The following is a 16,397-nucleotide window of genomic DNA, read 5'->3' as shown; positions in this document are numbered from 1 at the left end:
CATTTTTCTGTGGATTCTGGGAGTCTGGGGACCCGAAGCTCGTCGGAGGCCTTTCTGTTGGCCTTGGACGCAGAGAAGGCCTTCGACAGGGCGGAATGGAGTCATCTTTTTGATGCTTTGAAGTGTTTTGTCATTTAGGCTCCCTCTTAAAGTACATTTGTAATATATATTCGGTTCCTTGGATTTACATCATGGCTAATGGTCTCTTCTCTCCAAGAATAACGTTGCAGAGGGGCACCAGACAGGGTTGTCCCCTTTCCCCGCTACTTTTTAATTTGGCTCTGGAGCGCCTAGCCATTAAATTGCGTAGTATTTTTCCGGGTATAGTAGTGGGGGGTGCGAAGCTTCAATTAGATCTATATGCGGACGATATTTTTTCTTTTTGTAGAAAATCCGACAAAATATATTTCAAACATTTTAGCAACTATCGGGGCTTTTGGAACCTTCTCACGGTATAAGATAAATTAATCTAAGTCAGAAATACTATGGATGTGGAAAAGCTGCATCCAAGTAACCCATTACCAATTCCAAGAGGCCAACCCAACCCTGACTTATTTAGGAATACACTTATCCACAGACCCCCACCTCCTATACCATTCCAACATCACTCAAATTTGCCAGAACATATAATCTAGATTAGAAGGCTGGAGGAGGCTTCCTCTATCTTTGACAGGACGAGTCAGTTTGGTCAAGATGGTGATTCTTCCAAATATTTTGTACCCACTTTTGATGTTGCCTTTCTTGATATCAAAAAAAGATGTAAAGTTATTCACACAAGCTCTTACAAACTTTCTTTGGAAGGGAGGTAAATCGAGGGTAGCTCTTGCTAAATTATATGCGCACCCCCATCAGGGAGGATTAGGGTTGCCTAATTTAAAACTTTATAATTGAGCTGCACTAATATGTCTAATGTTGGACTGGCAATTAAATACTAAGCATTTTTATACACCAGAACTGGAGAACTCAGCCTTGGGTGACGGTGAACCTTGCCTTCCTGCCCTTTGCTGCTATCACGGATGTACCTTCTAGCATCAAAACAAATTTTCTTTATAAAGATGTCTTTTTTTAAAGAGGGCTTGGCATCTGGCTTTGCGTCAGTTGAGGCGTACATGTGTATCCTCTAGACTAACTCCGCTTCAAGGTAATTTAAACTCCCCCCCTGGTATTGAGACCTCTCCTTTCATAATATGGGAGGAACTGGGTTTGCACACTGTTGGGGACACTCTGGACCTGGCTGCACACAGGTTGAAAGCATTTACTGACTTGCAAAGCCAGTTTAAAATACCCTGAATGCACTTGTATGCTTATTTGCAAATGTGGCATTATATAACACAGTTAATTAAAGCAGACACCCTTTTCTGGGAGGAGCCGCATGCCTTCATATCATCAGTAGGATCCTTTAAAATTGGGAATTTCACTATCTCAGGACTGTATAGGACCTTACTACATAAAGGGGAATCAAAAAACCTGTCCACTCTGGGGGAACTCTGGGAAAAGGACTTGGATAGTGATGATACAGTTGAAGCAATACAAAACAGCATGGAGATGGTGAGGGGGGCGACCCTGTCAATGACTCTTAGAGAATCTCAATTCAGAATGTTGCATAGGGACTACATTATTGCACGTAGGCTGTCTAAGTAGAACCCGAAAATAGTAAATTAATGCAGTAAGTGTAGATTATTCAACCCGGACTTTTTACATTATTTTCATTTTCAATCATGTCCTCATGTCAAACAGTTTTGGAGTAAAATTAGTTACTGGATTAACAGAACTTTTTCTATTAATGTTAAAGGACCAGCAAATACAGTAGATTTGCAAAATCAACAAATGCATGATAACAATACAATGCAATAGCACTTAGTCTAAACTTCAAATGAGTATGAGATTGCTTTCTGACAACTTTCAAAGTTATATCTATTTCCACTCCCCTTGAATCATGTGACAGCCATCAGCCAATCACAAATGCATACACGTATATTTTAGGAACTCTTGCACATGCTCAGTAGGAGCTGGTGACTCAAAAAGTGTAAATATACAAATACTGTATACATTCTGTTAATGGAAGTATATTGGAAAGATATTTAAAATTGCATGCTCTATCTGAATCATGAAAGTTTAATTTTGACTTGAGTGTCCCTTTAATATAAGACTTGAACAAATTTGTTTTCTAGACTGGAAGGAGCAGCCCTCTAGTCTTAGGTCTTTACTGACTACAATCGTCCTGATTGCAAGAAAGGGCATTCTTGGGGTGTGGACGGTGAGAGCGGCTCCTTCCTTTGTGACATTTAAACATAGTCTATACAGACAGCTGCTTATTGAACAGTTGGAAACTAAAATGGATACTACTACAAGACTAAAGCATTTTATGCACAAATGGCAAGCATACATAAAGACTTTGAGTCTTGACCTGCAAAAACAAATTCTTACACCCTTTGCACACACGGAAATAATGCTAATGGGATTCCTGAGGGGTGAATGGGGATTCTTATACCAAACAGGAGAGAGGACACAGGCTGGGGGGGAGTTGCTGAGTGGTAGGAGGGGAGAGTTTCTTTTTTTTCTCCATACTGCTCTTTTAAATGATGGAATTACCTATATAACAAGGTGGTACTGAAGTTTGTGTTTTGTGTGTTTTTTTGTTTATATATAGTGACAGGTTTTGCTAAATTGTTTATAGTTGTAAGTTAAAGGGATTTAAAAAAAAAAAAAAAAAAGAAAGAATGATGAAATTGCATTAAGAGGAGTGACACTTTACTTAAAGGGTCATGAAACCCAAAAGTTTTCTTTCATGATTTAGGTAGAACATACAATTTTAAACAACTTTCCAGTTTACTTCTATTATCAAATGTGCTTCATTCTCTTGGTATAATTTGTTGCAGGAGCAGCTGAGTGCACTACTGACATCTAACTAAACACATGGGTGAGCCAATGACAATAGGTTTATATATGCAGCAACCAATCAGCAGCTAGAACTTACGTTCTTTGCTGCCACTGAGCTTTCCAAGAAAACGAAGCAAATTAAATAATAGAAGTAAATTGGAAAGTTGTTTAAAATTGTATGTTTTACCTAAATCATGAAAGAAAGTTTTTGGGTTTCATGTCCCTTTAAAATCTGACTTGTCATATGGAACAAATACTGTGTCACGAAAGAGACTGGAAATCAAATACAGAGGATTGACTAGAACAACATCGCTGGATACATTCTGCTAGTGATCGTAACACATTACGGACAATCTTTTGTAAATCCTGAGAAATTTGAAATTGTAAGCCAATGATTGAATTGTACTGTAATAGAATTGACTCGTTGTTTGTCTCCAATAAAGAATATTTAAGAAAAAAAATAAAAAATATATAGCCATAACTTGTAATGCTTTCTTTTTTTCAATAAGAATATGAAAACATTTGGTTACTAGGGTTCTAGGAGGGTCCTGATCTATCAAATTTAAATGTTTCCTGATTCTATCTTTTAAACTTCTGCTTGTGCACCCTACATACTGTTTAGAGCATATTTTACAGATGATGAGATACACTACACATTTGCTGTTACAATCAGACCTAATCTTCATTACATGAAGAGTCTTACTCAAAAGGCTCAACAAACCTGGGTGCAAGGGCACCACTGACAATTTAAAATTAGGCGCTAGCATCCTGGTTGAAGCCCCGAAGACAGCCATGAGTGTCCATTACTGCTTGCTGCTGACAGTCGTGCCAAAAACCAAGCCATGTGCAGCTGAATCTTCTCCAAGCAACGTGAGTGGGAACTACAAGTCATAGAATGCCACTTTATGTACAGTTCCACTCCTGTCACCTCCACCTCCCCTGGCATTAAGTACTACAATTGCAGACAATGAAACCAAGAAGTATGGTGGTAGCCCAAAGCTGGAGTACCAGTAAATCTATTTTAAGTACCACATTGGACATTCATACAATAGGTTCACAACATCATAGCCTATCCTTTTAAACTCTTTAAAGGCTTTGTCTCGTGGTTAAAAAAAAAAAATTCACTCATGGTTTTAAACCATAAAGTAAAGCTGTATACTATTCTTACCATACTCAAGATTAATTTGATCACTTAAAGTAAAATCTCTAATAACTGCATGACCTGTAGCCAAGAAAACAATGGACACATACAAACACAACCATGATCTGCATAAACATTTCCCAAATCACCTTTATGTATGGTTAATTCAGCTAAAATGGATTAAAGGCTATAGCAAGTAATATTTGTTGTGCATGTGTGAAAGATCTGCAGTTGAACATGTTAATAAAACATTTTTGTATTAAATTATATGCTTTAAAAAAATGACGGCTATATTACGAGTTTTGCGGTAAGAGCGGTGCGGTACTAACTTTCAAGTTATTGTCACCGCTCACTTACCTACAGCGCTGGTATTACAGGTTTACAAAAACCCGGCGTTAGCAGGCAAGAAGTAAGCGTAGAGCAAAATTGAGCTCCATACCGCACTCCAATACCAGCGCTGCGGTAAGCTGGTTTTACGTGCTCGTGCACGATTTCCCCATAGACATCAATGGAGAGAGCCGGCTGAAAAAAAGCCTAACACCTGCAATAAAGGAGCATAAATCTCCGTAACGCAGCCCCATTGATTCCTATGGGGAAATTTTTTTTATGTCTACACCTAACACCCTAACATGAACCCGAGTCTAAACACCCCTAATCTTACACTTATTAACCCCTAATCTGCCGCCCCCGACATCGCCGACACCTACATTAAATTTATTAACCCCTAATCTGCCGCTCCGGACATCCCGCCACTATAATAAACATATTAACCCCTAAACCGCCGTACTCCCGCATCGCAAACACCAGTTAAATATTATTAACCCCTAATCTGCCGCCCCCAACGTCGCCGCCACTATACTATTTATTAACACCTAAGCCTAAGTCTAACCCTTACCCTAACACCCACTAACTTTAATGTAATTAAAATAAATCTAAATAAAACCTACTATTAATAACGAAATTTTTGTAATTTAGTTAATTGTATTTCATTTATGTAATTTATTTAATTGTAGTGTAAGGATAGGTGTTAGTGTAAGACAGGTTAGGTTATATTTTACAGGTAAATTTGTATTTATTTTAACTAGGTAGTTAGTAAATAGTTAATAACTATTTACTAACTAGTCTACCTAGTAAAAATAAATACAAACTTAGCTGTGAAATAAAAATAAAACCTAAGCTAGATACAATGTAACTATTAGTTATATTGTAGCTAGCTTAGGGTTTATTTTACAGTTAAGTATTTAGTTTTAAATAGGAATCATTTAGTTAATAGTAGGTTTTATTTAGATTTATTTTAATTACATTAAAGTTAGTGGGTGTTAGGGTTAGGCTTAGGGGTTAATAATACATTTAGTATAGTGGTGGCGACGTTGGGGCGGCAGATTAGGGGTTAATAAATGTAGGTAGGTGGCGGCGATGTTAGAGGAGGCAGATTAGGGGTTAATAATATTTAACTAGTGTTTGCGATGCGGGAGTACTGCGGTTTAGGGGTTAATATGTTTATTATAGTGGCGGTGATGTCCGGAGCGGCAGATTAGGGGTTAATAATTTTATTTTAGTGTTTGCGATGCGGGAGGGACTCGGTTTAGGGGTTAATAGGTAGTTTATGGGTGTTAGTGTACTTTTTAGCACTTTAGTTATGAGTTTTATGGTACATCTTTGTAGGGTAAAACTAATAACTACTGACTTTCAGTTTACGTTATGGATCTTGAAGTTTTAGGCTGTACCGCTCACTTTTTAGCCTCCCAAGCAGACTTGTAATACCGGCGCAAAGGAAGTCCTATTGAAAAAGGACTTTTTGAAAGCTGCGGTAGTTACGTTGCGTTACGGCCAAAAAAGTGTGCGGTGCAGCTAAACCTGCAAGACTCGTAATACCTGCGGTAGTGAAAAAGAGCCTTAACGCTGCTTTTTCACTCATACCACAAAACTTGTAATCTAGCCGTTAATTAATTAAAAAAGCAATATATTTTGGAATACTCTAAAACAGAACAAAATTTGTAAGCACAGAGTCTCTTTAAAGGGATATAAATCAGTGCTTCTTTCAAGAAAAAAAAAAGAAAATCATAAAAAGAAACAGATTGGCTAGCCAAGGCCTACAGCTAGATAAGCAAACAGACATTACAAAACTGAGATTTTACTGTTACATAATTTTTGCAGCAGAATCTCCTACTGATCATGGGCAATAAACTAAATGAAGCTAATATTTGGTGTCTAGCAACACTTCAAAATAAAAACTATTCCTTTGCCTTCTTGTAAAGACCCCAGCCCCGATGAAGTGCTGTGACAGGAAGTAATGGACAATGCACAAATTAAGTAAAAAAAAAAAAATGTAAACTCCCTTTAAAATGCTGAATAATACAGATTGCAATGATTTCTATTAAGTATAACCAATCGGTTTAGTGCTATTTTTGTTACAACAATAAAACAGACTATTGTATATCCTTTTATGACCATATTCATTGAGTATCCCCTTTTTTATTATACTGTAAACTGCTGTTAGCGAGGAAAGCACTACACAGATGAGTACATATATAAAACAATTGTTCACACTCTGGCCTTTGTTAGCTGTACTTCATTAGAGCATGTTCATTTTGCTTATCTAATTCTGGCTAACTGTGTTTAACCCCTTAACGACCGATGACGTAAAGGGTACGTCCTACAAAAAACGGTTGTTAACGACCAACGACGTACCCTGTACATCATCGGGGGTTTCAAACGGTGGAAGCGATCCTGATCGCTTCCAGTCGCTTTCAATGTATTGCTGTGATGCCTCGATATTGAGGCATTACTGCAATACCTTTTTTTGCACACTGTGGCCCTCTCTGCATCGGCCAGTGATCGTGCTGATCGTTGGTGGGTGGGAGCAGCTGCAGGGAGACGGGGTGGGCGGCCCATAGCTGGACTAGTTCCGGCCGCTGTTCTGGGAAGGGGGGCGGGAGCGCGCAAGGGGGGAAGGGGCGGGAGTGAGCGCGTGACCGATCTGTCCCTAAGAGAAAGGGAGAGGAGAAATAATTGTTTGTTATGGAATCTGGGAGGGGGAGGTGGTAGGAAATTGGGGGGGGGGGGCAGCTACACTATGGAAAAATGGGGTAAAATAAAAATAATTTTAAAAAAGAGCAAATTTGTTAAAAAACTGGGTACAGACAGTACCTAAAATGGCCACAAATAGAAAGAGGGGGGAGTGGGGAGTTTAAGAGAGCTGTTTGGGGGGAATCGTGGAGGTTGGGGGGGAACCTACACTTCAGAAACTATTTACATATATTAAAAAAATGCTTAAAAAAAAGCTTTTATTTTAGTACTGGCAGACTTTCTGCCAGTACTTAAGATGGCGGTGACAATTGTGGGATGAGGGAGGGAAGAGAGATGTTTGTGAGGGGTCAGGGAGTGGGATGTGTCAGGTGGGAGACTGATCTCTGCACTAAAGCTAAAATTAACCCTACAAGTTCCCTACAAGCTACCTAATTAACCCCTTCATTGCTGGGCATAATACACGTGTGGTGCGCAGCAGCATTTAGCTGCCTTCTAATTACCAAAAAGCAACACCAAAGCCATATATGTCTACTATTTCTGAACAGAGGGCATCCCAGAGAAGCATTTACAACCATTTGTGCCATAATTACACAAGCTGTTTGTAAATAATTTTAGTGAGAAACCTATAGTTTGTAAAGGTTTTTAAAAAATTTAGCGATTTTTTTTTATTTCGTCGCATTTGGCGGTGAAATGGTTGCATAAAATATACCAAAATGGGCCTAGATCAATACTTTGGATTGTCTACTAAAATATATATATATATATATATATATATATATATATATATACATGTCAAGGGATATTCAGGGATTCCTGAAAGATATCAGTGTTACAACTTAACTATCGCTAATTTTGAGAAAAAAAATGGTTTGGAAATAGCAAAGTGCTACTAGTATTTATTGCCCTATAACTTGCAAAAAAAGCAAAGAACATGTAAACATTGGGTATTTCTAAACTAAGGACAAAATTTAGAAACTATTTAGCATGGTTGTTTTTTGGTGGTTGTAGATGTGTAACAGATTTTGGGGGTCAAAGTTAGAAAAAGTGTGTTTTTTTTTCTATTTTTTCAGCATATTTTATAATTTTTTATAGTAAATTCTAAGATATGATGAAAATAATGGTATCTTTAGAAAGTCCATTTAATGGGGAAAAAAACGGTATATAATATATGTGGGAACAGTAAATGAGTAAGAGGAAAATTACAGCTAAACACAAACCCCGCAGAAATGTAAAAATAGCCCTGGTCCAAAACGGTCAGAAAATGGAAAAGTGGTCTGGTCACTAAGGGGTTAAAGGATCATGCAACCCCATTTTTTTCTTTTATGATTTAGAAAGAGCATATAATTTTAAACAACTTTCTAATTTACTTCTATTGTTTAATTTGCTTAATTTTCTTGATATCCTATGCTGAAAAGCATATCTAGATAGGCTCAGTAGCTGCTGATTGGTGGCTGCACACAGATGCCTCGTGTGATTGGCTCACCCATGTGCATTGATATTTCTTCAACAAAGGATACCTAAAGAATGAAGAAAATTACATACTAGAAGTAAATTGGAATATTGCTTAAAATTGTATTCTCTATCTGAATCATGAAAGAAACATTTTGGGTTTAGTGTCCTTTTAACCCCTGCAAGGAGGTTAAACATATACCTAAAGCCCTGTTCAGGAGCCGCAATGCTTGCGGTGATTGGCGGGTTGTATGACTGCCACTCTTGATTGTCTCAACAGCGTTTTACTGTTCAGGGACTACAAGATTTGTGGCTCTGGAGCGGGATTTTACCTATGTGTTTGATCTCTTTGTGTGGGTTAAACACATATGCCTATTTTCCATTGCTGTTGTAAACTGGTAACAAGAATCAACATTAATGTATATGGACCTGTTTTTTGTTACTACCAGTTAAAGGGATAGTCTAGTCAAAATTAAACTTCACGATTCAGATAAAGCAGGCTATTATAAGCAACTTTCTAATTTACTCCTATTATCAATTTTTCTTTGTTCACTTGGTATCTTTATTTGAAAAAGCAAGAAGGTAAGCTTTTGGTTCAGAACCTGGGTAGCACTTGCTGATTGGTGTCTAAATGTAGCCACCAATCAGCAAGTGCTATCCAGGTGCTGAACTAAAAATGGGCCAGCTTCTAAGCTTACATTCTTGCTTTTTCAAATAAGGATACCAAAAGAACGAAGAAAAATTCCACAGCTGCATTCATTACTTTTGGGAATTCAGAACCTGGCCACCAGGAGGAGGCAAAGACACCCCAGCCAAAGGCTTAAATACCTCCCCCACTTCCCTCATCCCCCAGTCATTCTGCCAAGGGAACAAGGAACAGTAGGAGAAATATCAGGGTGAAAAAGGTGCCAAAAGAACAAAAAACTTAAATTACAGTCGCCCCATACAAAAACGCAGACGGGGTTTTTCTTCAAGAGTGCAGAACAACTCCTTCCCAAAAAAGACCAGAAAGAAGAGACCAGAACCCGGAAAAACAGTAGAGAAACTACCTGCCCAGAAGGATCTATCGCAACGTTTCCTCTTAAGGAAGGCTCACAATATCAAACTATGATACATGGCCAAAGATCAATAGATCCGACACATCCCTGACCCTCACTCCGGCAATGGACCCAGCAGTGACTGATAATGCCTAAAAGGACAAAGAAAAGAAAATTCCCCGATCATCAAGACTTCCAGGAAGGAAAAAGGAGGGAACCAGCCCTCCAAAAATGCTCCAGGACCCAGACGCAGCCCCCTTCCCGAAGACTAAGGGTACTCCCAAAGAGAAACCCTCCACTGAAAGTACAGAGATAGCATGTCACAACAAATTCATCCCTTCACTCTGACATCCTGCACTCAAGGCAGGGGGGAACAACCCCACTGAACAGAGGAAGAAAAGTACCTCCCTCAGTTGGATACTATGGATAAAATGCCTTAGACAAAGATAATTGCAGAACCAGCATAATGAAATTACAGTCAAAGCTGTATTTAAACTCTTGACCTTCAGGTTTCAAGAAAGCAAAGACCGCCAGTAATTTATGGTGGAACACGATTCAAATCCACCCCAAGGAGGGAAAACGAAACCAGCACAGCACACCCGCACACAGGCATGGAGTGTAAAGCTGTAGGCAGACTCAACAGGTCAAGTACCGAATGACAGAAACATCCGGCCACTAAGGCTGGTCCAGTAGAAGAATAATTCTCCAAAGATAGAAAAATATGCACCAGTAGGAACTGGGAACAGAGCCATCCCAAACCACTCTAAGGGAACTGGAACAGAACTCCAAAAAGTCCAGTCAAAGACAAGGACCAGGACAAATGAACCCGGACACCCAGAACTCGGAGTTGGCTTACAAACGTACTACCCCCTGAGGAACCACTGGGTTACCCCTCCGGAGCAGACTTCGCACACAGTTATATCCAAGGCACCATGGACACCGAACTCTCACATAAGAGTCCCAGACACAGAGTGCTTAAGACACCCACAACGGGAAACAACTCCCAAATGAAAAAGGGTGCTAGGCAATGATGAGAGCCACACAGCCACTCTGGTGGACCGTAAGGCACTAGGGACAACAGCACTAAGTCCAAAGACTATGGGAACGTCAAGAGAACAGAGCTGAACCCCAGATATTTTGGTTTGCAAATAGGACCATAGTCTCCAAGATCCTCTCAGGATCCTTCTCCTGGAAACCCCTACAGTTTGAGGAATAACGAATGAACTAACATTCTAACCCCAGACGGGTAAAAGCCCAAAAACGTCTAAGCAGGGGCAAAAACAGTAAAAAAGGAACACCCTAATCTGCAAACTCCAAAACCATGGGAGCAGATGGAATCCCGGAAGTACAAAAACCCAAAGGTCCTACTTCCTGAAACAGCTGACCAAAGGCCAACCCCAAGGAAAGTAGACAAAAAAAGGCCCAATGAACCTCAACCCGAAGGAAGAGATACTATCATCAAGGAAAACAGATCCAAAAGGACAATTCCAAAGAAGACTTTGAAGAGAAAACGAGGAACATTACCCAGAGCAATCCTTAGCAGGATCCGCTCTGGCCCCTCACCAACAAATAGGAACAGGACAGCGAGAAACTAACTCCTCATCCGAGTGATAAACTCACCATCCAACCAGGCAGCCAGTTACACCAGCACCACGTGGATGATATAATCCGTAAGGAACAGATATTAGCGCCCGACCAGGACCAGCCTGCTACATAGGGCATTCAAAACTGACCCAAGCCACAGAAAAATCAAGATCCCATAGGATCGACAAAACTAAGGACATAATGTATTGAAACCGTAACATGCAACTTTCGCGGAAGTGCTCAAGCGACCAAAAAATTGCCAGTATCAAATTCCAGAGAAGAAATGTTTCCCAACCAAAATTTTTTTAACAGACATGAGCTTCCAAAAGAAATAAAACACATCCTAGCCGGATCAAGTAGGCAGAACCCGCAGGTAAACGCCCAAGAAGAATGGGTACACTAACAGGACCAGCCAATCAGAGACCCCATTCCTTCAAAGCTCAGAACTGGAATAAGATACCCAAAAAAAATTGGAGACAATAAGGAGATTAACTGCATCCCCACACGTCTAACCCAGCTTGCCCTCTGGAACAGAAGACCGCGGATCCCCCAACCTATTAGGACTGAGATCCTCCAGCCAAAACATGCCGCAGCAGGACACGAAGGCCCGCCAGTCTATAATGAAAAGCAAGACTTACCTCCCCGGGGCAAGTGATGACCCCGGCCCGAGGGTTCGACCCCAAAAGCTTCAGAGGAAACCGTTTCCCCAGATGGCTGATCTGACCCAGACGATCCCACGCCTGACGAGCCCTGGTTAGCAGAACATGGACAGAATCTCAGCAACACCTCCCTCTCTGGAAGATGTAAATGCGCCAACGCCATAGATATGGCCATGCAGAACCGTGCCGTAACCTCTGGAGGAAACAAGCCACCTTCCGGAAAAGGGGTAACGGCATTAGGGACACTTGCTTGCGTAGCCAAGGAATGTTTTAGGGGACGTGCCTCATGGGATTCCCAGGGGCGGATGGTTCGGCAGACTAAGTTCCCTGTTTCAGGAGAAGAGAGCACGCTAAAGCGGCATTTGGAACATAGCTGATGGGCATGGATTACCCAGGACATTTCATACTCTTCGCAAGAAGTAGAATCTAAATCAGAAACATCTGTCTCCAAAAAATCAGAATCCTCCATAACTTGGTTATAGATAATTATAGATAGAAAAAAATAAAAACGGCACCTTACACCCCCCAATGGCTGGGGCACTCACCACCTCCTGTGACCCAGACAACTAGCGAACAGATTCTCTCCGTCGCTAAGCGGTCAGGAATATGGAAATGGAGAACAGAACGTGACTATGCCTAGTCACAAGTTACACCGTGCAGGCCAGAAAAAAACGCGCCAAGGCCACCAGGGCCGCGCAGCCTGACAAAAAGGCTGTTATGTTACGATATAGCCACGAGCCCAATTTTCACAACACACATTAGCAGACAGAATCACATAACAAACATGATTAAAGCCCCTCCTGTTCAATAACCCCCTCGGGAGATATTAACCCATGATTCCATAAAGATAAAAGAGTCCCACTGAGACCCTGACTTCTTCGTTTACATTACATTCACATCATCAAAGTAAAATGAAATGATCTTACCGGAATCTACACCGTGGAACAGGAACACGACCCTTCAAGTGTCACAGATAGTAGCCTCGCTTCTGGCATGGACTTGAGTGAAGAAAGCAGGCAGCAAAACTTGTCAACGCTGATTGCTAAGGAGCTGTTAACATGAGTCGGGATGGTTTCGCAGAAAGACTCTCCCTGCATCTCCGGACTCTAACATTCATCCATGCTCTCACTGAGAGGCTGACAGGATTACTTAAAACTCCAGTCCTATTTCGAAGAGTACTACCCGCCATAAGAGACTATCTTAAATCTTCTGACACTTCTCTGCCAACCTCCTGTGACAAAAGGCAAAGAATGACTGGGGGATGAGGGAAGTGGGGGAGGTATTTAAGCCTTTGGCTGGGGTGTCTTTGCCTCCTCCTGGTTGCCAGGTTCTGAATTCCCAAAAGTAATGAATGTAGCTGTGGACTCTCCCCGTTTATGAAGAAAAGTTTAATTTTGACTAGACTATCCCTTTAACACAGCTAATAACAGCAATGGAAACTAAGCTATAGTTAGCTAGGGTCAGTATTAAAAAATAGCATGTCTCTAAAAATACAGAAAATGTTATTACAAATATCTCCATAACTAATAATGTGCTCCTGACGTACCACAATTACACAAGCCTTGTCTCACTTTCCTAAATGTGAAGGATGTCCTTGTGCCCCTCTTGTTTAAGGTGAGCTCTTCAATATTCCCACAGATTGTTCCAATTGTATTTTTCTCAGACACTTGAACAACGTCAAACTTTCTTGGCGTGATGCTATGAAAATAATAATAGGAAAAAGTTTAACAAAAAACGTTTTGAAAGGCTTTAGTAGAAGCTGTGTCAAAGTGAAAAAGGTCTTTAAATGTGGAGTTGTTGAACTGTCTTTCAATAACATGATGACTGTCGAAAAATAACTGTTTTTCAACAGAAAAGCAAATTAAGCAAGAATATTTACAGAAAACCTCTAAACTCACTCAGTTAATGGAGATTCAAACCTTTCAGAAGAACATATACTTTGGGCTTTTAATATGCCCTGCAATTTGTTCTGATTTGTCTGAAGAACTCGTCTTCAGTGACTGGTACTTATATTTAACTGTCTATCATTTTACCAAAATTACGAGTCAGCTTACAGATAATCAAATCTTTCATTCACTCAATGTCACATACAGATGTAAGTGAATAAATAACCAGAAAATAAGCAAAGCAAAACAAAACAGCCTACATCAGCCCGAAACTTCAGTTCTGATATAATATCACCTCCGAAATTGCTGGAAGCCTTTAATATGGTGTAAGCAATAACCCCTTCCTCAGCCTTAATGTTTACTAAGGTGGTGATTTCTTAAAGGGATATGAATCCCAACATTTTTCTTTCACGATTCATATAGAGCATGCAGTTTTAAACAATTTTAAAGTACTCAGTGGTAAAATGATAACAAGCAAGACTTTACCTATGTGCTTATCTAATTGATAATACTGTAGAAAAGTGTATCTAAAGAGTTATCTACAAAACAAATTACAATTTAAAGGAAAAATCACTAGATAAACTTGTGATTTATACCCCAAACTTAGCCAGGATTAATAAACATTTAAACAAATTAGAGCACATCATTTTTGTATCAGAAAGTTCCTCTAAAATTGAATTTTTGCCTGTGGGTTTAATACAAACCTCTAGGGCACGGAAAGTACAATGTTTTATCTAGGAGTAAGAAAATAAATAAAGGAGCCAGCCATTTGTCAGTTTACTCAGTGTGGACATATTCATAAGCAATGCATTTTAGCTCTAAGCATAAAGATATTCTTGTCTTTTTTAATATAGTAAAAATATAATAAATATTTATAGTAAATATATAAATGTTAAATCAAAAAAAGCTTTAACAAAGTAGGGAAATGAAAGACAAATGTGTTATTCTTATCTGCCAGTTTAAATGGATATTAAACTGCTGGGTACACACACAGCTGTAGGGTTAATACTCACCGTGATTTTGTTTTTTCTTCCCCTACCTGCAGCTCTCTTTAAATCTGGTCTCTTATTTTAACCCATTACAGAAACCAGTTGGTGAAGTCCTGCAACCTTATACTGGGTGCCGGCAGGAAGGAACACAACATGTATTGTGTTGCTATTGTGAATAATATTTATAGGGCTTAAGGCAGGGGGCGCTAAAGGTGAGTTTATGGAACCAAGATGGCCATGGCCAAAAACAAATCTTAGAGAACCATTGAGATAGAGAAATGCAGCAACTGCAAAAACATACAGCTCCCACTCTGTACAGAGCACACTAAACTGAAGTGCATGATATAGCTTGTAAAGAAGTCATTGGTGAAAAGGTGCCTAGTCTGTCACAGGGTACGAGAATATCCAGACTGTAAGATCAGGGCACCCAGTGTGAAGATGCAGAACTAACCAACACTTGTAAAGGGTAAAAATAGGAGAAAAGCTTTGAAAAGAGCTATAGGCTCAAGAGAAAAAAACATTTGAATGGTGAGTAGCTACCATGTTACTTTAGGTACCCAACAGTTTAATGTTGTCAACCTATTATAGGATCAAAATACGAATAGGTCTGTCTTTATGGTATTCATACCCATGGGTCCAAAGATATCTTGATTCTCCACTCATTACCAGCAGGCTTCTTCTGGGAAGCATGACTGAGGTTGTAAAGCCATTTGGATGTTTGAAGTCCATCACGATCTGCAAACAAATAACATCTGGTAAGCTTACTATATACTAAATGTAGCAATCATATCTGCTATATGCCCTACAGACTCAGTCTATGGAGCTATCATTACCATATTGTGTCTGTCTATGGGGTCTATTACAATCAAAAAGAACAGCCATATGATTGGTTGTGTATTTATCTGAGTTTTAAAATGTGAGACCATGCCACTATAAAACAACTACTTTATTTAAAGAGTTTTGACAGCTTGAAAACCCTTGCTGGCCTCTTTTAGAGAGCATTTTTTAAGTTTTTTTTGCTAGTAAAGACTTTGCACATGCTTAGTTCACTTACTAATAATTATAATTGTTTTCTGATTTGATATGATTGCAATTAAGTGTGTAGATAGTTACAAATTGCTATTAATGATATTAGATGAAATTATATTGCACTCATCATGAAATGATATAATTAGGAAAATGAAAAAAAAACTGCATTAAAGCCCTGAATCAATAACATATTTTCAACATTGTAAGAACATGGATCACTATGCCTATCAGGGAGTTTGTGGAGTGGAGTTGAATCCTGATTTAAGTAGAGTCAAAGCTAAAATGTAACGAGATTCCTAATGTAAATCTCCAAAAATGTATCTGTAGGTATATAACAGTAGCACCAAAATGGCTGAAGAACCATGTTTAAAAGACAATTAATACAGTCAGAACAGCTTTTGGATCAAATTAAGCCATGGTTTTAATTACCATTAAAGAGGCTAGCCTTGAAACACAGACCAAACTCTGGCCAAAATACTCTTCTGGGGCAAGATTACATATGCGGTGTCGCCTGCAAAAGCGGGCGACGCCAGTTTTTATGCGGTTTTGGTATCACATATACGGAGCCGCATATAAATGTGGCGCGTATATTTCACCTGTCGTCCGCAATTTTTACTCACATAAGCTAACATAGAACCGCGTAGCAAATCGGTATCACATATTCAGTGCAAGGACTTACGCAGCGAAAATGGAGAAATTTTACTCCATTTTCA

At 39.5% G+C, this 16,397-nt stretch overlaps 1 protein-coding gene across 3 annotated transcripts in view; it reads right to left on the bottom strand.

Moving 5' to 3' along the window:
- ALKBH8 (alkB homolog 8, tRNA methyltransferase) overlaps positions 1-16,397 on the bottom strand; it is a 532,982-nt gene that overhangs the window by 74,455 nt on the left and 442,130 nt on the right. For all 3 annotated transcript variants that reach the window (XM_053708559.1, XM_053708557.1, XM_053708560.1), the window contains 2 exons: positions 15,284-15,390; positions 13,327-13,478 (listed from right to left, as the gene is read on the bottom strand). In XM_053708559.1, coding sequence (XP_053564534.1) covers positions 13,327-13,478; positions 15,284-15,390 — 259 coding nt within the window. The remainder of the gene's footprint in view (positions 1-13,326; positions 13,479-15,283; positions 15,391-16,397) is intronic.

Source organism: Bombina bombina, chromosome 3 (genome assembly GCF_027579735.1).
Source record: "Bombina bombina isolate aBomBom1 chromosome 3, aBomBom1.pri, whole genome shotgun sequence".
NCBI classification, from domain to species: domain Eukaryota; kingdom Metazoa; phylum Chordata; class Amphibia; order Anura; family Bombinatoridae; genus Bombina; species Bombina bombina.
Note: the sequence above shows the minus strand (reverse complement) of the source record. Positions and strands in the feature narration are given on the sequence as shown.